General features: G+C 39.7%; 1 protein-coding gene across 2 annotated transcripts in view; it reads right to left on the reverse strand.

Moving 5' to 3' along the window:
- Window positions 1-660: 660 nt before the first annotated feature.
- The window catches only part of LOC127624007 (E3 ubiquitin-protein ligase TRIM9), a 167,196-nt gene continuing 147,533 nt past the window's right edge, over window positions 661-20,323 (reverse strand). For both annotated transcript variants that reach the window (XM_052098594.1, XM_052098595.1), the window contains 3 exons: window positions 11,764-11,926; window positions 10,773-10,834; window positions 661-1,684 (listed from right to left, as the gene is read on the reverse strand). In XM_052098594.1, coding sequence (XP_051954554.1) covers window positions 10,790-10,834; window positions 11,764-11,926 — 208 coding nt within the window. In that variant the 3' untranslated portion in view covers window positions 661-1,684; window positions 10,773-10,789. The remainder of the gene's footprint in view (window positions 1,685-10,772; window positions 10,835-11,763; window positions 11,927-20,323) is intronic.

The following is a 20,323-nucleotide window of genomic DNA, read 5'->3' on the forward strand; positions in this document are numbered from 1 at the left end:
CTTTACCTCCCCTGCAGGGTAGGTGTGGTCTCCGCAGGGTCTTTTTCCCTTGAAAGAATAGGAAACTGGGTAAGATCCCTTCCCTTGATGCATGTAAGGCCCCGGCCGTGATTACTCTATGCGAGAAACATAGAGAGAAAAGAGGCCCAGCCAGGCTTGGCCTGTTCCCAGGTTGGCAAGCATCACCTTGTTCCCCTCATCAGGGTAACCAGAAGGATTCTGATGACTTTATGGGGCATTGGGGAAGGGTATGTGCAGTCTGAATCAGCTGGTCGCATTTGCACATGAGAATACCTGCCTGCTTCTGTATCAGCAGTTCACGTACATGGCTCTCCGATGGAGGGAAAGAGACGTTGTGTCCTCCCCGTGCGTCGCTGAGCCGAGCCACTGTTGTGGCCGGACCATTTCCGGAGGCGGGGTATGCAAATACTGTCTGCCAACTCCTCCTCATATTTTCATAAGTCAGAGGCATATTTTCGCACTCAAGAGAGACCCCTAGTGTCGCTTCTCCGACACAACGTCTCGTTCCCTCCATCAGGGAATGGAGGTTACATACGTAACCTAGAAGTTTTATGTGAAATATACCTCATTGAACGCGTGAATAGACATCAAAACCACAGACAGGAAACTCATAATAAAGAAACAATCTTCTGCCACCGGATTTGTATTGTTTATTAAAAGGGAAAAGACAGTTTTTCTTCTACACTAAGTAGTAAGAAATTATGGCATATACAAACCACAGAAACATACAAAAAAGATCACATTAGCAAGAGGAAAGGTCACATGCAGTAGAAGAGCACTGAAACCTGTTTACATTTTGTACATCTTGATTTTTGCATTTTAATAAAGTTAGATTATTATAACATCTTTTAAACATTTTTAAGTCATCTTGTAACCACCTTGATGGCTTTTTTGGGCTCCCTGGTCGAGAACCCCTGCCTTAAAACCAGCTTCGTTGTGAGATACGCTGAGGGCTGAAAAACAAACTGTTTATCCAAACTGTTTATTTATTAATTATGCTATAAAAAAAAAATTAAATCCTCAAAAGTTTAGTATGGTGAAAGAGCTTCAGAATGGAATATGTAACTTTTTACTTATTTTTTGATGGTGGTCACTGGTCACACTGACAGGTAAGTGTATTTCAATATAATAAAAATAATAAAGGAAAGGATGTGTATATAGTTTAGGGGAAAAATCCCATTATGAAATAGACCTGAGATTTCCGTTTTTATAAGGATGTTAGTTGGTTGATATTGGGCTTTAGCTTGGGGGTACACTGGGGTTCTAGTGAAACAGTCAATCACACTCGAGTGTGCACTGATGCAGATTCCCAAGCATCATCTTTAATTTTGGCATATACAATACTGTGCAAAAGTTTTAGGTACTTGTGAAAAATGTTGCATAATGAGGATGACTTATGCCATAAAAAGTTTTAATTGATCAATTAACATCATACAAAGTCCAGTAAACATAAAAAAGCTAAATCAATATTTGGTGTGGCCACCTTTAAAACAGCCCCAGTACTCTTATGTACACCTGGACACAGTTTTCTTGGTTGTTGGCAAACAGGATGTACCAAGCTTCATGGAGAATTCACCACAGTTCTTCTATCCATTTAGGCTGTCTCAATTGCTTCTGTCTCTTCATGTAATATCAGACTGACTCGATGTTCAGTGGGGGGGCTCTGTGGAGGCAATGCCATCTCTTGATTAGAATAGAAGAGTACCATGTTCTTCTAATCTTTTCTATTTGCAAAGGTAATGTCTAAAATTTATTTTTGCTATTGACACACTAAAGCTGAAGATATAAAAACATAAGTGCCTAAAACATTTGCATAGTACTGTATTTGTGAATGAGGCACATCACATGAGGTGGACTTTCTCAGCCAAATATTTATACAAAGATTTTCCCATTCCAGCATAATTGGAATCTTATTAAACTATTTTTACGTTATCTGTTTCATATTGAGTACATGACCAGTGATTCTGTTATTTATGTTAACAAAAATGTTCACATATACTGAAAGAAAAGAAATAATCCAATGTGACATTAAAATTACACTGTAAGGAATGTTATTCAGCAATATATATTTTCTTGGACAGAGGGTAGTTCTGGCAGGTTTCAAGTTAACTTGCAATGATTCAATCTTGTGGCTACACTTTTTAAACTGTACGTTTTTTAATTTTTATTTAAGTTATTATAGTTTTAAATTTTACTATTAAAAAGAAGAAGAATAAAACTAAGGGACGAGTCAAAATTACTTCCTGTGTTAACTAACAATATGCCACAAATGCTGCCTATAAAGCTGGACATAGAACCTGGAGCATTGTTTAAAGACAGCTGTTTTTAGTTTCCCTCTTTCTTTACCTTTCTTTTTATTATTATTTAGAGTAAGGGATTCCTTAATTTTGTTTTGGTACTCCTAACAGCAAAATACTCACAGCCCAACAAAAGCGGATCAAGACATTTATAGTACGTTATACAAACTGTTCAAATGCATTACAAATATCAACAGCACCTCATGCTCCAGAATGGCTCATTATTTGCTCCCACATTTTTAAAATCTAAAGTGGGAAATTAATCTCAAGATAATAAACATAAATAAAATCTTTAATTTCTTTCTTATGTCTCCCTGAAACTTTATAATTGAACAAAGGTATAAACTTAATATAGCATTGTATCTCCTACATAAATAAGTGGTTCTTCATAATGAATTTGTAATATGACAAATTAAATTTTAATATAAATGGAGGTGAGTAGCTTTGAGGTTCTAACTTCTAGCAGAAATCAAGTCCAGTAGGGGGTGGTGGAGAAGAAAAAAAAAACATGCAAAAACTCTCCCGGAATATCCATTGTTTCTGTTCAAAGTCTTCATCGCAGTGACAAATCGCGTCACAAAAAATTGTGTTTGGTGTGAAAGGGCATTCATTTGTGTCATCACTGTGTAACACTGACACAATAAAATGTGTAAACTATGCACACTTCACTGCTTATACAATATTGTAACATACACACTTCATTGCTTTTACCATATAACATAGTTGTACAACATGCAAACACAACCTTTTCTCCTGACTAAACTGTCAATAGAGCATACTACTATTGCTCATACTTAGGATTTCAACACACACCAAAGCATATGTATAAACGGACTGTAACTGGTCCTACAATGCTTGTGCTGAAGAAATGTAGTTTAATTTACTTTTCTAATCAAACCGACATAGACTTACACTACCCGAGGGATCCGAGCCATATCTAAGGACCAGAATATCATAAAGATTTGGAAGTGGGCTCTTTTGATTTAAGCTAGTAAACAATTGTGTAGTAATGTGCTAAACACCACTCAGAACACTCTAGCAACTCTACAGCTACGTCCTATCAAGCATCCTGAACCCCCATAGCATTGTGGTTCTGAGTTTTGCATGGGGATCCACAAAAAGTACAAATCTAGTTTTCTCTCTAAAATTGAGCAAAACTATATTCCATACAAACACCATCCATGTCTCCTAAGTTAATAAAATGTAATAATAATAGGAATTTGTGAATTTGTTCACTTAAAAGACTGTAAATACCACCAATATCTGACATCTGGTTGGACCATGAGTGCCTTAATCAGCTCCCTAGTTCAGTAGTCAGGGCACGGATCAAGGAGTCGGCCATTTCTAGGGCGTTCCCTTTTGAAAAATAATTTCATTGCACTGAAATGTTTGCTCCCTAAAAATTCCCTTAATGCACCATAAAAACCAGGGAGCATTGTTGCTCACTATGTTCCCTAACTGGAAACATTGTCATGTCTTCTGAAGTCTTTCAAGTCATAATAAGATGACCACAAGTGTAAAATAATGAAGTACAATTACAAAGCTTTGTGCACGAAAGGGAAACAATCTTTCAAATATTTTTACAGACGTTTTTAGAAGATTAAAAATACACGTTTCATTTTTATTTCTTCAATTATGTAAATTATCTTTCATAATATAGGCCTCTGTTTTAATATCTACCAGGAAAATGCTCAACAGTGTCATTTATATTGTTAATGCCAGCTGTTTAAATGTGTGACCTAGTAATCATGTCACAGGTAATTGTGGCATCAGTGTCCCAATGTTCAGTGGATGAACACCCTATAGTGCCCAAATTCGTGTTCATGATATACTGACTCATAACTTAGGGAATGAGTTGAGCCGCACCCCAAATCCCAGCACCCTAGATTCCAGACAAGGTAAGGGTGATGATTTTGTTGAGACCAAGTCTGTTCTTTAACCACAGAGCACATTAAATGGAAGAGTGGAAATGTAAGTAAACATGAGATTTGTTAAGTATGTAAAATTAACCTGAAACCATATAAAAATTTAGTTAAGAGAGGATGTGCTTCAAAATTATTTAAGAATTTGAAATTGCTTTTGGGGTAATCTTAACACCTTATCTTAACCAGGCATGATGCGACAAGTTTCCAGCAACAAGCAATTTGTCTGTCCGCAATGGACGTGAAAATGCTGTGCAACACCACAGCCAGTCAATCATATTTTATGTTTAATGTACATCCCCAATTCCGAAAAGTTGGGACAGTATGGAAAACGCTAATAAAAACAAAAAGGAGTGATTTGTAGATACACTCGTTTAAACAGATGATTGCAACACACTCAATTCAATTTAGGACTGATAACAATCAGGCGAGTTGAAATAACAAGGTGATGTGAAACAGAAGATGTTATACAGGTAAATCTGGTGCCACAGAGTGTTGGGAGGGTTACTTTTTAAATTCCACTACAGATTACAGAATACATGCTGTAATATGTAATTTGTAACATATTCCGTTAGATTACTTAAGGTCAGTAACATATTCTAAATTCTTTGGATTACTTCAGCACATGTAGATTTTTTCACTTGGTTTGACTCTAAAAACTCATTCTCTGAAATTGTTTCTAAAACAAGATAAATCAAACTGATCTTGCTTTAAGGATTTTCAGATATTTTTACTGAAAACAATAAAAAAAAATTATCATCAAGAATACAAATTTTACCCTACTATCAAAGGTCTTACTAGATAAAAAGAAATTATGATCCAATGTGAAATTTCTTGATAAAAAAAAATGATGATGCCTGGTAACATGTGAAAGTAAAATGGCTAGAAATAGCAATTTAGCTTAGCGTAAAGCTGACAATTTACACAAGGTTTATTTCTGTTCCCCTTACAAAAAGCTACACTTCTGATGCTGCGCTGGAAGTGCTTTGGGAACACCTTCATGTGTGTGACCAGCTGTGAATATGTGTGTAACACGTCAATGAACATTGATCGGAATTTATAGCCTCTGCCGGTGTAATCATTGGATGCACCTGGGGCTGGGCTATAAATAGATGTGTCACCGGAGCATCATCAGATATTTTGTCTTCACAGATCATTCTGTGTGTGTGTTTCTACGAGCCTGTCAAAATCTCTTTCCTCTGTTAGGAGTTAGAATTGGTTAGGCAGTGCGCAGTGAACCTTTTCTCCTTTCTCTTCTTTCTTAAAAAAAAAAAAAAGAGAGAGAGAGAATGACTGAAAGTTAGAGCAAACGATGCATGTTCCCTTGTTTATGCTCTATGGCCAAGAGGGACACGCATCAGTTTTGCTTTGTTTGTTTGGGGGAAGAGCATGCTGCTCTCGCATTGGAGCGGGGCGGGTGCGAGCATTGCGATCGGCTTTCGGGCAAAATGCTTTGTGCTCACCTCGCTTACTTCCGGGAGTCAGTGCCAACTCTTTCATTGTGGGGCTCTTGCATATATCTGGCTGAGGAGTGAGAGACGGGTCCGTCCCTATCGATTGCTCTCTCCCCAGATTCAGCTGATCCTTCTCGTAAGCCTGAAGCGCGCCTCGGCGCCTCTTCGTTTCACGAGGGGGGCGCTGAACCTCTGTACATTCCACACATAATAATAAAGTGGCTGAGAAATTACTCGAGGTGGTTACTCGGGCTGTGGCCAGACTACAGCTAGACTGGCCACCGTGCCATTGGCCGGTCTATGTCTGCCTTGGTCAGCACAGAAAGACACCTTTGGCTCAACCTATCGGGCTTCAAGGACAAGGATAGAGTTTTCCTCCTTGATGCCCCAGTTTCGCATTCTGGCCTATTCGGGGACGCTATGAGCACAGTCATCTCCAGGTTCCAGGAGGCGAAAAGCCACGAGGAAGCCTTTGGGCAGTTTTTTCCTCATCGCATTCAGGGGGCGGGCCCATCTGCCACCCAGACCCGCCTCGGTCCTGCTAGAAGGGAGGCTCAGAAGCAAAGCGTGGCGAGTCGTGCTCCCCCTCGTAAAGATTGGGGATGGTCTCATCGCCCTCAGCAGCCCCCAAAGCAAGACCTCAGGATGCTAATTTCGAAGAGAAAGAAACCCTGACGGTCTTGCGCCTAATCTTGTGGGGGTAGCTCCCCTCGGGACGGGGCACGCGCACCATCCACTTCGCCCCTCCCGGTACACCCACGAAACCTCTCCATTCCTGCCACCTCCGGTGTTTCGGGAGGTAGAGGCTTCCATCAAGAAGTAGGGTGTTTCACTGCTTCCTGCATTTATTCAGGATGCGGAGCACTCGACACCCCCTCAACAGGAAGTGTTAAAATTAATACCCATCTCAGAGAGCCTGGCAGCATGGAAACTTCTGCCAGATATTTTTATGTGGGTCCTAAGTACAGTAGTAAAGGGCTACCGAATTCAATTCGCTCGCCACCCTCTGTGTTTCAATGGCGTGGTCCCCACTACCATAAACCAGAGCAGGCATGTCTACTGTGGAAAGAACTGCAAAATATCTCGGCCTAAGGGGCCATAGAACGTATTCCCCTTCCAGAGAAAGAGTCAGGTTATTACAGCAAATACTTCCTGGTTCCCAAGAAGGGTGGGGGGGTTGTGTCCGACCTTAGATCTTCTAGGCTTGAACAGTCAGGGTGTTCAAGTCTAAGATGCTAACTATCAGGACGATCGTGTCACAAGCCCAACATCAACATTGGCTGGTCAAGATCGATCTCATGGACGCATATCTTCATGTAAAAATTCTGCCACAGCACAGGAAGTTCCTGAGGTTAACTTTCGGGGGCGAAGCCTTCCAGTATTGGGTTCTTCCATTCGGCCTAGCCCTATTAACCCGCACATTCACGAAATGCATGGATGCAGCACTGGCTCTTTTGCGACTCCGGGGCATCCACATTCTGAATTACATAGACGACTGGCTGATCCTAGCGCAGTTCCAAGAACTGGCAGTTTAGCACAGGGATATTGTCTTAGCTCATCTGGTTTCTCTGGGGTTGAGGCTCAACGCCAGGAAAAGCGTCCTCTCTCCCACTCAGAAAACTACCTACTGTATCTGGGGATTGTATGGAATTTGATCACAATGCATGAGAACACACTCAGCAAAGTCAGGCTAGGTCAAGGTTGCACTGTTCATCAGTATCAACGATTACTAGGTCTCAGGGCAACTGCGTCCTCTGTGATAACTTTGGACCTTCTGCACATGAGACCGTTTCAGTTGTGGCTCAAAGACAGGGGATTTCATGCAAGGGCCAATCCACTAGGTTGATAAGAGTTACACACGGTGGGCTTCGTTCCCTTTCTATGTGGTTCAGACCCCAGTTTCTTACATTGCGTCCCACTCTAGGTGCATCTCATTGTTGCAGGCTGCTAACGACAGACACCTCCCTGACGGGCTGGGTAGCGGTCTTAAGTGGTCGTCCAGCTCAAGGGTAATGGGAGAGTCGTCAGCTTGGTTGTCACAGTAACTGTCTAGAGTTGATGGCTGTATTTCTGGCCCTGAAATACTTCCCCTAGAGGTTGCAATGTCTTGGTGCGGGTGGGCAATACAGCGGTAGTCTCTTACATAAACCATCAAGGAGGTCCACGTGAATCTCTGACACGTTGGAATCTCCTTGGGGCCCAGGGCAACTCCTGTCACTCAAGGCAGTTTATATCCCTGGATGCCCGTATGTGGGAGCAGATTTACTGTCCAGACAGAAAATACAGACGGGGGAGTGGAAACTCCACCCCGAGGTAGTGGAACAAATCTGGGTGAGATTTTACAGGGCAGAAGAGGACCTCTTCGCCTCTATGAACAGCGCAATGTCTACTCTACTTCTCCCTGAGGACGCGGTGGCGCATACATGGCCCAGAATGCGCCTGTATGCGTTTCCCTCTACTAAAAGTTCATAATGCAGAACCAGTTAACTGCTAGATTGCTTCAGTTCTGGACTTTCTGCAGGAAGAACTGTCAGCAGACCTCTCTCAGGGTCTATGTAGCCGCCAATTCGGCTTGCCATGCCTTGATGGACGGGGTGCCCTTTAGGAGGCATCCTCTACTCGCTCGCTACATTCATGGAGCCATGCGACTGTGGCCTCCAGCTAGGACCAGGACCTCTTCATAGGACTTAGCAATAGTCCTTGAGGGTCTGGTTGAGACCCCCTTTGAACCTCTAGAGTCAGCGTCTGACAGACTTTTAACTCTCAAGATGGTTTCTTATGGCGATTACCTCTCTAAAGAGAATTGGGGACCTACAGGCTCTGTCTGTTTTGCCAGCCTGTTTAGAGTTTGCCCCAGGAATGACCAAAGCAATTTTGCACCCTCATCCTGACTACCTGCCTAAGGTGCCTTTCATGACCCTAAATCCAGTCACTCGCTAAGCCGTCTTCTTGTTTGCAACGCCAGAGCAGCAAAGACTTCACAGACTGTGTCCAGTCTGTGCCCTTTAGACTTATGTCCACCGCACTAGCCAGTGGCGTAAGTCAGGGCAACTATTCGTTTGCAATGGGAGACGCAACCGGGGGGGCGGCCACCTCCAAGCAGACTATGTCGCATTGGGTGAGGGACACTACTGCCCTGGCCTACGAGGCGCGTGGTCAAGCTTCGCCAGTAAGTATCAGGGCTCACTCTTCCAGAGGGCTCGTCTCCTCTAAAGCCTTGTCCTCTCCACACACATTCATTAGATTTTTATAGTTTGGATGTTCTTGCCACTCCGGGCTCTTATGTCCTTGAGTCGACATCTCAAGCTCATGTCTGAGGCCTCTCACGCTCTTGTGAGCACACTACACAACCGTAGGGGGGCCGGACAGCCATAGTGCGGCGGTGTGGGTATTCTCGTTCCCAAAGCGCTTCCAGTGCAGCATCAGAAGTGTAGCTTTTTGTAAAGGGAACGTCTCGGGTTACTTAAATGTAACCCTTGTTCCCTGATAAAAGTGGAACGAGATGCTGCGCTTCCCTGCCGCACTGGGATGCCCCGGGACTGCTCTTCAGACAAAATACCTGACGATGCTCCGGTGACGCATCTATTTATAGCCCAGCCCCAGGTGCATCCAATGATTACACCGGCAGAGGCTATAAATTCTGGTCAATGTTCATTGATGTGTTACACACATATTCACAGCTGGTCACACACATGAAGGTGTTCCCAAAGTGCTTCCAGCGCAGCATCTCGCTCCGCTTTTATCAGGGAACAAGAGTTAAATTTAAGTAACCCGAGACATTTCTTCTGCTCCAAACTGATGTCTCTGTCTGCTCATATGAATGTAAATCATCATAAGTGTTTCACCACTGTTAAAATGCACTTTGAATTGCATAATTTATATCTATAAATGTTTTCCATCTGAAATGACAAAATATTAAATGAAATAAATGACAATAAAATGCAAAGTAATCTCTTTTTGTATTATAATTACCAATTATTTAAATTGTAACTGTAGTGGAATACAGCTACTTATATTTAGTATTTTAAATACGTAATCCTGTTACATGTATTCTGTTACTCCCCAACCCTGGTGCCACACTAGCAGACTCCAAACAACTCGATTTTGGCTGAGGGTGTCACACATGAGGACTGTTTTGCTGAGAGCTCACTCTCTTCCATCGGAGGTATGACACACTTGACAATAAAATATGGTGGAGGGTTGACAAACATACCAACTAACTGTAACGCTCTCTGATTCCATTACATGGAGCTCACCAAAATAACAACAGAAGTACCGCATGAGCAAAAACAATTGTAAAAGAGTGATTTAGGAAGCTACACACAATTTGCCACAGCGACACAACAATTTGTTCAGTTTTTGCACAGCATAATGGATGAATTGGGGAAAATTGTGCTTGCTAAACAAAATGTACTTACTGCATGTCTTCAATGCCTAAACAATTAACAGTTGTTGTAGTGCTTTCAATATAGAATTGACAAATCACTCCTTTTTGTTTTTATAAGTATTTTCCATTCTGTCACAACTTTTTTGAAATTGGGGTTGTACAGTTATGTGGAGCGGATTTTTGAACAACATGATTTTAAGGTGGGCGGAGCTGTCCAGCATACATGTCAACACTCCAGTTAATCCTGGGAGTATCCTGTATTTCACACCCATCTCCCGCCCCCTCCCGTTTTGTTATTTCTCCCAGGAAAGTCCTGTAATTTGTATGGCCCAAAACTTGTTAATGAATAAATCACATCAATATATTATTCCAAGGTTGTCCAGTTGCCAGATCTTGTATGAAACACATCCTACACACAATCGACACATCATACAAATTTCAACCCATTTAAAATTGCTCTGGGGTCTGATGCCAGCTTCAGTCCCCATATCCTGTGGTTTGTTTTTTTGTAAACATAAGATGTTTGTAAACACTGCAAATCAATGCAACCATGAGGGAAAAATATTAACGAGCAAATATTCCAAGAGAGTCCCACTAACGTTTTACCAGGTTTATATATCCGCACCATACAAAAGCACAGTATAGAGAGGTAACATTTATTGTTGTGTGATGCGAAAGATCTGACTCATACTCATTAGTAAAAAATCATCACATGATGTGCTTTGGAACTTCAAGTCCTGTGATCAGAGTCACCTGTGGGAAAAAAAAAAAAAAAAAACATTTCAGTAATGAATGTTTTCAGAGCAGATGCTTATTTAATGGGTTGATCACCAAGTATGAGAAAAGTCTCCAGATGTGTTTGGAATAACATACTGCCATACTACTCTTACTATTTCTACATTACACATTATGTATACTGTGCACAGTATACAAATTGTCTGTATAGCCTACATGGAATAACTGGATGACAAAAATGTGCAGTATACAGTACAACCAGAACACTGTGTTAGATATTGAATCTCACAATGCAAGCAATGCATTCAATAAAGGAATGAAACGTGTTTTATCAACCATGATTTTTTTACATTTTCTTGTTATAATATTTGATCGGGCAGCCAAAAGTTGTGATGGAAAATTTTACACAAAACTGGATTATTTCTGACATGATAATTGTATGCCACTTGCTAATAACGAAGTTACTGTTTACAAAAAACAAAAAAAAAAAAGCCTGGCTTCTTTTGGCAGTGCAGAAAAAAAAACTGCTGTCAATGGGTGCTTCACTGAAATTAAACAGAAATTAATGCCATAAAAGTGTTGTTTGTGGGATTGAAAACTCTTCAAAAAATTACATAAAATTTTCATCAGGATCACAGATCAGGATTTGACATAATTTATAATATTTCACGGTCATTGTTATTGTGTCTACGCTAATAAGACCATTCACCCCACAGCTCCTGTTGGTAGATTTGAACTCGTATTATGGATTACCGTCTTGATTGATTAGTTTACCTAAAATTTGTAATCTTAAAGATTACAAATTTAGTTATGTAATTTGCAATCAGTACAGGATTACATTTCAGTAAAATGTAATCTACCAAACACTGGCTGTTAATATACTGTTCTGTACAGTATGTACTATACCAGTATTTAATTCCAAGTTTGATCTGCTCGATGCTGCTCACCTGGACGTTGCGGTTGAGGCTCACGGCAGGCATGAAAACGCCCTCTAGATTCTCAAAAGCCATAGGTCCATGCTGCAGTTTATTGATGAAAAAGGTCAGCGTGTGTTTTATTAGATCTAACAGAATCCCCACGGTCGAACCCTTTGTGATGCCACCTTCAGCCCTGCAAGACAATGGTAGAATGTGAAGGAGAAATATGAAGGAGAAATATGAAGTAAGACACAGGTCACTGTTAAAATATAAAAATATAAAAATAACGGAAAGATGGAAATAGGAGAACAGGGTGTTGTGTTTGCAGGAAATTAAATCACATTTGCTTTTATTAAAGTAGCCTTAAAGTTTTAGGTAAGTTTAGTTTTAAGGCTTTGATTTTGTGTAAATGAAATACGGCATCAGAGCTGCTTTGCCGTTGAATCTTTGTAATGTTTCAACATCCATCTTGTTTTCTGTAAACTACAGTATATGTATGAGAATCAGTTCACAACTTGACACTGTCTTTGCAGTGAAATCACCCATCAGTGAAAAGACAAATCATAATTCATTCTGCAAATAACATTATTAGTGCAACGATTAATCATGTGCCCTGACTTAAAAGGTTGTATTTAACGTGCTTAATAACAGTAAAGAGGACAAAATCATCTTCTAAATGACATTCACTGAATTAAAGGAAAAAATATTTGTAAGTTTAATTCAGTAAAGAAATTCATTGCAAAAATTCCTATTGTTATCAAGTGTTTTTGTCTAGTTTTCCATTTAAAATGGTCTAAAAATCCTTAAAACAAAATACATTTACTTGAGAAGCAACATATAAGGTATTTAGATTTGCTTTAAGAAAATGTCTCTTAAATATAAGTGTATTTTGTATAAGTGTATTTTTTCCCGTTTTACTACTGAGACTGCAGTAAAGACAGAATATACTTATATTCAAGATCTATTCTAGTCTAAATATCTTATATGCTTCTTCTCAGGTGAATGCATCTTTTGTTAAAGAATGTTTAGATATTTAAAAATATTTTTATTTTTAATATTATATTCAACATTCTCAGATAAAATGTTTTTCTTCTGCAGTATAGCCACTAAAGAAAATGTAAATTGTTTTAAAAGGAGTTTTATATTTTTATATTAGAAAACAAGCCAAAACCAAAACAGATCAAAAATGTATTTTGTTAAAGTCTAAAATGGGGCAATGACAACCCTCTCTCACCTTTTTTCACTTCAATCACTTCAACTAAAAAAAAAAAACACTCTTATTAATAAAGCTGCGCATTGCCAATTATCTTCATGATAAGACATGCACAGTGACACATATATTATGATTCAATAATTCATGAGCCATCACGTTATATTCTAGCTTCAGCAAGCACGCACACTTGAGGGATGAGCATCCCCGCGACAGAGTGCATCAACCGGCTGTAGTTTCAATCCGGCTGCAGTTTCAATATCTCCTTAGATCGGGATACTTTTTGAAACTCATAGAAGAGGCACTAAGAAATGCCAGTTTCAGAGTTTGTAGTTATTTACATGATCTGCTTCTGTATTATTTGATTATTAATAAAGCATTAAATATATCTGCATTAAAAATGTAATGCCAGGATGTTTTCTTTAAAGAGCCCCGGTTCCACTTATTCCACAACGAGAGTGCTTCTTTATTGACTTGTTTTGTATTTTTGCATCATAATCCCCTCATAATTTGCGATCTACATCACCTGAAGCTGTTTGGAAAGTTTAGCGTGCATCTGGACTGTGAGCTGTATAATTCTTTCTCTCCTTAGTCAGGCATGAATTGCAGTGCTGCTCTCGCACGTCATCATTAGAGTTTAATGTGATCAAGTGTTACATTAAATTAGACTATTTTACAACGCAAATTTTTGTCAAAATGTTTTTATAGTCAACATGGTTGATAACGGCATCTAAAAATCCCTAGTACACAGTATGGAAAATGTTTCTTAGTTTAACTGTTTTTAAATAGGCTTAAAACAAGATACATTTACTTGCGAAGCAAAATTGCATGAGATACATGCATAGGGGAATTACTAAGAAGGAATTGCTCAAAAAGCACTGTTTATTTGCACAAGCTGTCTGTGCTAGATTAGCATCAAATTCACTACAGAAAATATGTAGATCAGGCAACAGTGCAAACATGCCAACAAAATTAATGATGAATGCAATTTGCATGTGCAATTCCGTTCTTGCGGGCCGATTCTGAGTGCTATAGTGGAGGATGCAGTAGACCACCATGATCTGACACACTCTATGGGGACTGTACAGCAGCACTGCACTTCTGTGATCCAGACACCAGATTCATCTCTTAAACATTATGAATTTGTGCTTGACTAAACAGCATATCTAGATATATGCCAGGTTATAACTGTAGGGTTTCTTGGTTCAGGTTTGGGGAATGTACAATTAATATTAATGATTGTAATCAATGATTAATCATACGGTTTGAACCAGATAACACTACATTCTAAATTGCCCCAAAACAGGGGTTATATAGCCCAAAAGTCTGCTTCAGATATATATAGATAATTAAACACAACGAATTATAATTAATTAGGAATATACATCATGCAGACAGGCTGTATTAATTTTCAGAACACCTTAATGGAATTAACCCGTACCGCAACCAATCAGTTCGTCCACCGAACCACTTTGCTCGATACTCTTGATCAATTTTCCAGAAGGTTTATTCTTAGTATAAGCGTACTTAATCGAAGCACGTTAACTTACTTTGATAATATCAGCTCGTAGCTTTAGATCGCACATTAAAGAGGCTTTGTTTCATGACCAGCAAACACAGACAATCAAGCGTATAATTGGGTTTAATACAAGGAACTAGGATATATCACTACACTTAAACAAACATGGAACACATTTAACAACACACATTTAACATAGAACAAACAAAGTAAAACAGGAAGGAAAATAAAGAGATTACAGGGATAGCAAACTTGTCACAACAGTTAAACCTTAAGAGCCAGCAAGGGAATTACACACTCTAACGCATTTGAATTTAGATGGAATAATACTTGCAAAATGGACCTTTGTGTCGCTGAACAAGACTGCGTGTTTGCGTGAATGTCCTTGTTGCGTCCGTGAGATGGAGGATTTCTTTTGGTGCTTCTCGAGTGTGGATCGCTCGTGGGAAGTTCAAAACGTCTTTAAAGAGTAGTTGTTGACTGAGGGAGCTGAGTTTTTTCCGAAGACAAGGAAAAGACTGAGATAAACGCCAAATAAAATAAAAGACAAAGAAAGAAAAACGAGAGAGCTTGAAGAGAAGTTGAAGAACACTTGAAGAGGTTCAGAAGAGTACCGGAGTAAGAAAGCAAGAGAGCAAAAACGGATAAAAGAGACAAGAGAGCAAGAGGACAAGAGAGTTAAGAGAAGAGAGGAAGGGGGCGATTCCACACCAGATCCTGACTTTTAAGGTAGGGAGGTCACGCCTCCTTTGGGAGGAATGACCCAATGAGGCACCTCAGTTTTGGCGCGAGAAGGTTCCCTTTGTCTTGTCAAGGCTGGTCATTTGCCTAATTTACAACAGGGTCCTGGATGTGGTTTGAATCACTCAAAAGATTGTAAAACATAGCAGAATACATTTTAATGTAACCTTATATATATATATTCAGCTAGGGCGAGTCGTAAGGTTTAATTTGATACCAAGAAACTTGTATTTGGTACACTTAAAAGTGAATATATACTCTTAGATTCTTTATATAAGCCCTCAGAATTTAAATACACAACTAAACAATCTTAACTAGTTTGATATAACAGCAGAAATACCCAAGCATACGGGAATAAAACATATTTCCTTAAAAATAAGCCATTTCTGGGTTTAAATGAAAGGAACGTGTGTGTTTAAGAAAATCTCACATTCCTTTCTCATCTAAGGAGGGGGGTGTGGGGAGAGTAACAGTGTGTGGGGGTTTTAGGACCCTTGCAAGAATGTGTGCATTGCATTCAGCATTAATGAGTTCATGATTTTCCGTTCATACTCTACATAACACTTTTCTCCAACATTTCGATAGAAAATGTACACAAACATCTTGGTTACACTTTATTTTACAGTCCTGTCTTACAGGATGTTCTATAGCAGGGTTCCTCAATAGGCGGCCACATCCGGCCCGTGAGAGAAAAATGTTTGGCCCGCACTAAAGACCTGTTCACACCAAATCCGTGACGATTATGTGAGACAAACTTGAGACGAAAAGTCTATACATACAGTGTGCATAAAAAATGATAATAAATTTTTTTTCACCCCTTTACAGTAGGCGGTGCTGTTGCTGTTTTGCAAACATTTACACCATTCTCATGCCTGCACCTTCAGCTGTTAGAGATTACTATACTGAATACTGTTAAAGCATTCATTTACCTAATTTGGCAGAACTGTTTCATTACGTTCTTTCCATGGTGTCGATGCATTCTTAGGAGCATATAATCTGCTATTTGTGAGTGAGATGAGTAAAGAGCATAATATACATTATATTTGTACATGTATTTTGCTATGAGTATATTCCAAATGGACTCCTGAAGCCAACGACGTCAGCATTGTAGAGAGCATCCTGACTGGCTGCATCACAATCTGGTATGGCAATAGCACCGTCCACAACCGCAAAGCCCTGCAAAGGGTGGTGCTAACTGCCAGACATAACATCGGAGGTGAGCTTCCCTCCCTCCAGGACACATGTAACAGGCGGTGTGTGAAAAAAGCTCGGAGGATCATCAGAGACTCCAGCCGCCCGAGCCATGAGCTGTTCTCACTGCTACCATCAGGCAGGCGGTATTGTAGCATCAGGACTACATGACGGCTTCTTCCCCCAAGCAATCATACTTTTGAACACTTGATCTCTCACGATCAATATATCAGCACTGCACTTTATTAATCTTATTATCTCACACTGGACTGTCATAATTATATTCTCCACAATACAACTACTGTATATATATTTTTTATATACTTTTTTTTTTATTTGTATTGTATGTGTATTCTATATTGTATGTATTGTTTACTGTACACTGTATATTATTATTGTGTTGTTTAATTATGGGTACATTTGATATGTAAATTGTGTTGTGTAAATATGTTGTTTATTGTCTCGTCACTGTTATGACTGCTATGTTGCTCGGAACTGCACACAAGACTTTCACCACTGTTGCACTTGAGTATATGGTCGTGTGACAATAAAGTGATTTGATTGATTGACTATTTTATAATGTTTGGATTAATGCCTGGATAATATAACACAAGGTACAGGGTTAAAAATACACGTGGAATAGTGCACATTAAAAATAACATTTTTAATAATTTATATGAAAACCTTAGCTCATGGTCTTTTCTTTATTGAATTTATTGCAATACTTTGTTATATTATCCTTAAGAACAATAACAATATTAATGCTAATATGCATGAAGGACATGGAGATCTAGATTGTTCATTAAAGTTTTTTTTCAACAAAGAAAGTTGTGTAGTTTTGTGTATCTGCATATCGATGAGTTGACACTAGGGGTCGGTCCTGCGGAACCCAGACATCTCTGATCTTGAAAAAAGGCCAATGGAAATTGCCGTGTGGAATTTGCATGCCACTCCCCGTATAAAAGGAGTGACGCTGCAAACACACATCAGGTATTGCGCTGAGGAGCCGACCCAAAGACCCGGCCATTTCAGCGGTTGGTTCAGTGTTGTGGCAGGAGGGACACAGACGTAACCAATACGTTCCCTATCTATCACTCACTCGACGTTGTGTCGATGAGTTGACACTAGGGGTCCCAATGGAAAACGGCACAAGAGCTGAACTGAGTTACGCAGACTGGCGGTGTGAGACGGGCAGACCTCTGTGTGCCTCGCAGCAAGCCGTCGCATAAATACCCCTAACACACTGGCAGGCATGAAGTGGTCCCCTGCACCTAGGTGAATGGATAACTGCTCAGGAGTTTAAGGACTGGCTGGCCTTCTCTCTATTGTTCTCCCCCCCCAAAAAAGGAACGAAATCGTTCGGCTGGGGGCCAAATATATGGTCCAAGCTGGGGGGTGTCCCTCCAAAGAGGAGGACACCGCAGAGACCACACCCGGCCCCGGGGGTTGGGTATTTAGGTGGCATAATGGCTCCCTATTTCTGTGGTTATGTCAATGTAGCTAGTCTTTCTAAAAGTTAATTATAGTATGTATATATACAATAGTAAGCCTAAACACTATAAAAAAAACATTATTTATTACAATAATAACCTATTAATATGTGTATTGAATAATAACAGTTTCAATACACAAAAGTATAATAGATTTCACCTAAAAAGGTCAGCTTAATATGATACTTACATTTTTGTAATTTGCCAAATTACCTTGTTACTACTATAAAACTGTAATATATTTCAGTAAGGGAGGGCGATTATGTGTAAAGCATGATAGCTGCACCTTCTAAGGGACTGTTGTTTAATTCCTAGATCAATTTGGCAAAGATAAAAAAAATCCCATCACCATAATATTAATGTGGAAAAATGTCATGAATGATATTGATATTTGGCGTGCAAATATCAGTACAATATCAAGAGGAAATATTTCACAATATTTATCATTATTTTTTCCCACTTCTACTATAGTATGTACTATAGTAATTACAATACAGCATGATTACTAGGTAATAACATTGAACCTAACCCTACCATTAAACCGTTTAAAGCACATGTGGTTACCTAATACAAACAAATGAGCAAATTTCATCTTTAATATCTTCCATTTTTGGTGCACATTGTTTTTTCCTCTTTTATACTTAACGTGATACAACTACGTGCATTTTACCACACACCCACCTTACTAACTTTTATCATGATTAAACTGTGTGCTTTACCACACACATCTTTTGCATGGATTACTGCATCGATCTCAAACCACTGGTGTTCAGGAACCACCACATGAGGGATTAACATCAATCTCAAACCCACGCTGATCAAAAACCACCACCACAACCACAACCGCAACAAATAATTGTGGAAAGTCATGGCATCATCTCAAGTTATCACTACTTGCACCCCATGTCACATGTTTACTATAGCTTCTTCCATCAGCAGTGAGGGATTTATATGTGATAAATGTAAAGAATTAGTAAAGCTGAAGGAGAAGATAAATTAGTTGGAGACACACCTCCGAACGCTAGTGGAGGTTAGTGAGAAAGAGAAGCTGGTAGATACTATTTTGGATGCGGGTAGTAAAGCGAGCAACACACACACTTTTTTCCCAGCTGTAGAGCCCCTGCAGCAGGGCTTTTGGGTGACGTCTCGGCAGCATACTCATCGGGCAAAGCAACACCAATCTCCCATTCCTGATAGGATTTCCAATCAATGCTTCCTACTCAGTGATACACCTACTGAGAATCATGTTGAAAGTGCCCATATTATTGGTGAATCTATTGTAAGGAATGTGGAAATAATGCAGACATGAAATAATTGTGATCTTTGCCAGCCGGAGATCACAAAGGATAATGATAAAGAGGTGTGTGAACTTGCAAAAACTATGTCAGACACTGTAATATTCTCTGGCCCCCTCCCTGCTCTTGTGGTGACGAGGTTTATACTAGAATTTTGTCACTGAATGGCTGGATGTCCGGAGTGAGTGGTGTCTGGTGAATAGCATAGGATTCATAGACAATTGGAAGTTTTTGGGGAAGACCTGACCTGCTAAAGAGAGACGGACTCCATCTCTCCAGGGAAAATGCCACTCTCCTCTCAAGTAATATGGCTCATAGTCTTAATAATGATAGTATTTGACTAACTGGGGTCCATGTCAGGAAGCAGCCAAACTGGTTAATCAGAACATCTGCTAGCTGCCTTGACACATCACACAGGTAAAAAAAAAAAGTAAACATCATATAAAGTAAACATAAGATTGCTTTCATCCAAATCACTAATTGTAAATGAAAGTTTTACAGATCATAGTTTGGATTTGCTCTTTGTCTGAAACCTGGATTAAAACAGATGAAAATATTAGTTTAAATGAGTCTACTCCCTCAGGTTGTTAAACATAAGCCTCGTCTTAAAGGAGGAGGAGGTGGTTTTGCTACAATTTACAGTGATATTATTCAAAGGTCTGGATGTGTTTAATTCTTTTGAACTGATAATGCCTAATGTGTCATTGTCAGATATAAATAAAAAAATCTTTGTCGTCTTTGGTTCTAGCAAAATTATACAGACCACCAGGGCCATATTCTGAATTCCTTCAAGAATTAGCTTATTTTCTGTCAGATCTAGTGGTTGCTGTGGATAAAGCTTTAATCGTCGGTGACTTCAACATCCACATATATAACAAAAATGATACACTGGGATTAATATTTATCGATATTCTCAACTCTGTTGGGGTTAGACAAAATTTGACAGTTCCAACCATCCATCCATCCATCCATCCATCCATCGTCAACCACTTATCCTGTGTACAGGGTCGCGGGGGGCTGGAGCCAGGGACGGACTGGGGCTAAAAAACAGCCCTGGACTTTCTCCCAAATAGGCCCATCATCCGGCCATTCGCCACTAGCCGCGCAACAGACACTAGCCAGGATGTCCTGATAAGCTCTGTGA

Source organism: Xyrauchen texanus, chromosome 30, assembly GCF_025860055.1.
Source record: "Xyrauchen texanus isolate HMW12.3.18 chromosome 30, RBS_HiC_50CHRs, whole genome shotgun sequence".
Lineage (NCBI taxonomy): Eukaryota > Metazoa > Chordata > Actinopteri > Cypriniformes > Catostomidae > Xyrauchen > Xyrauchen texanus.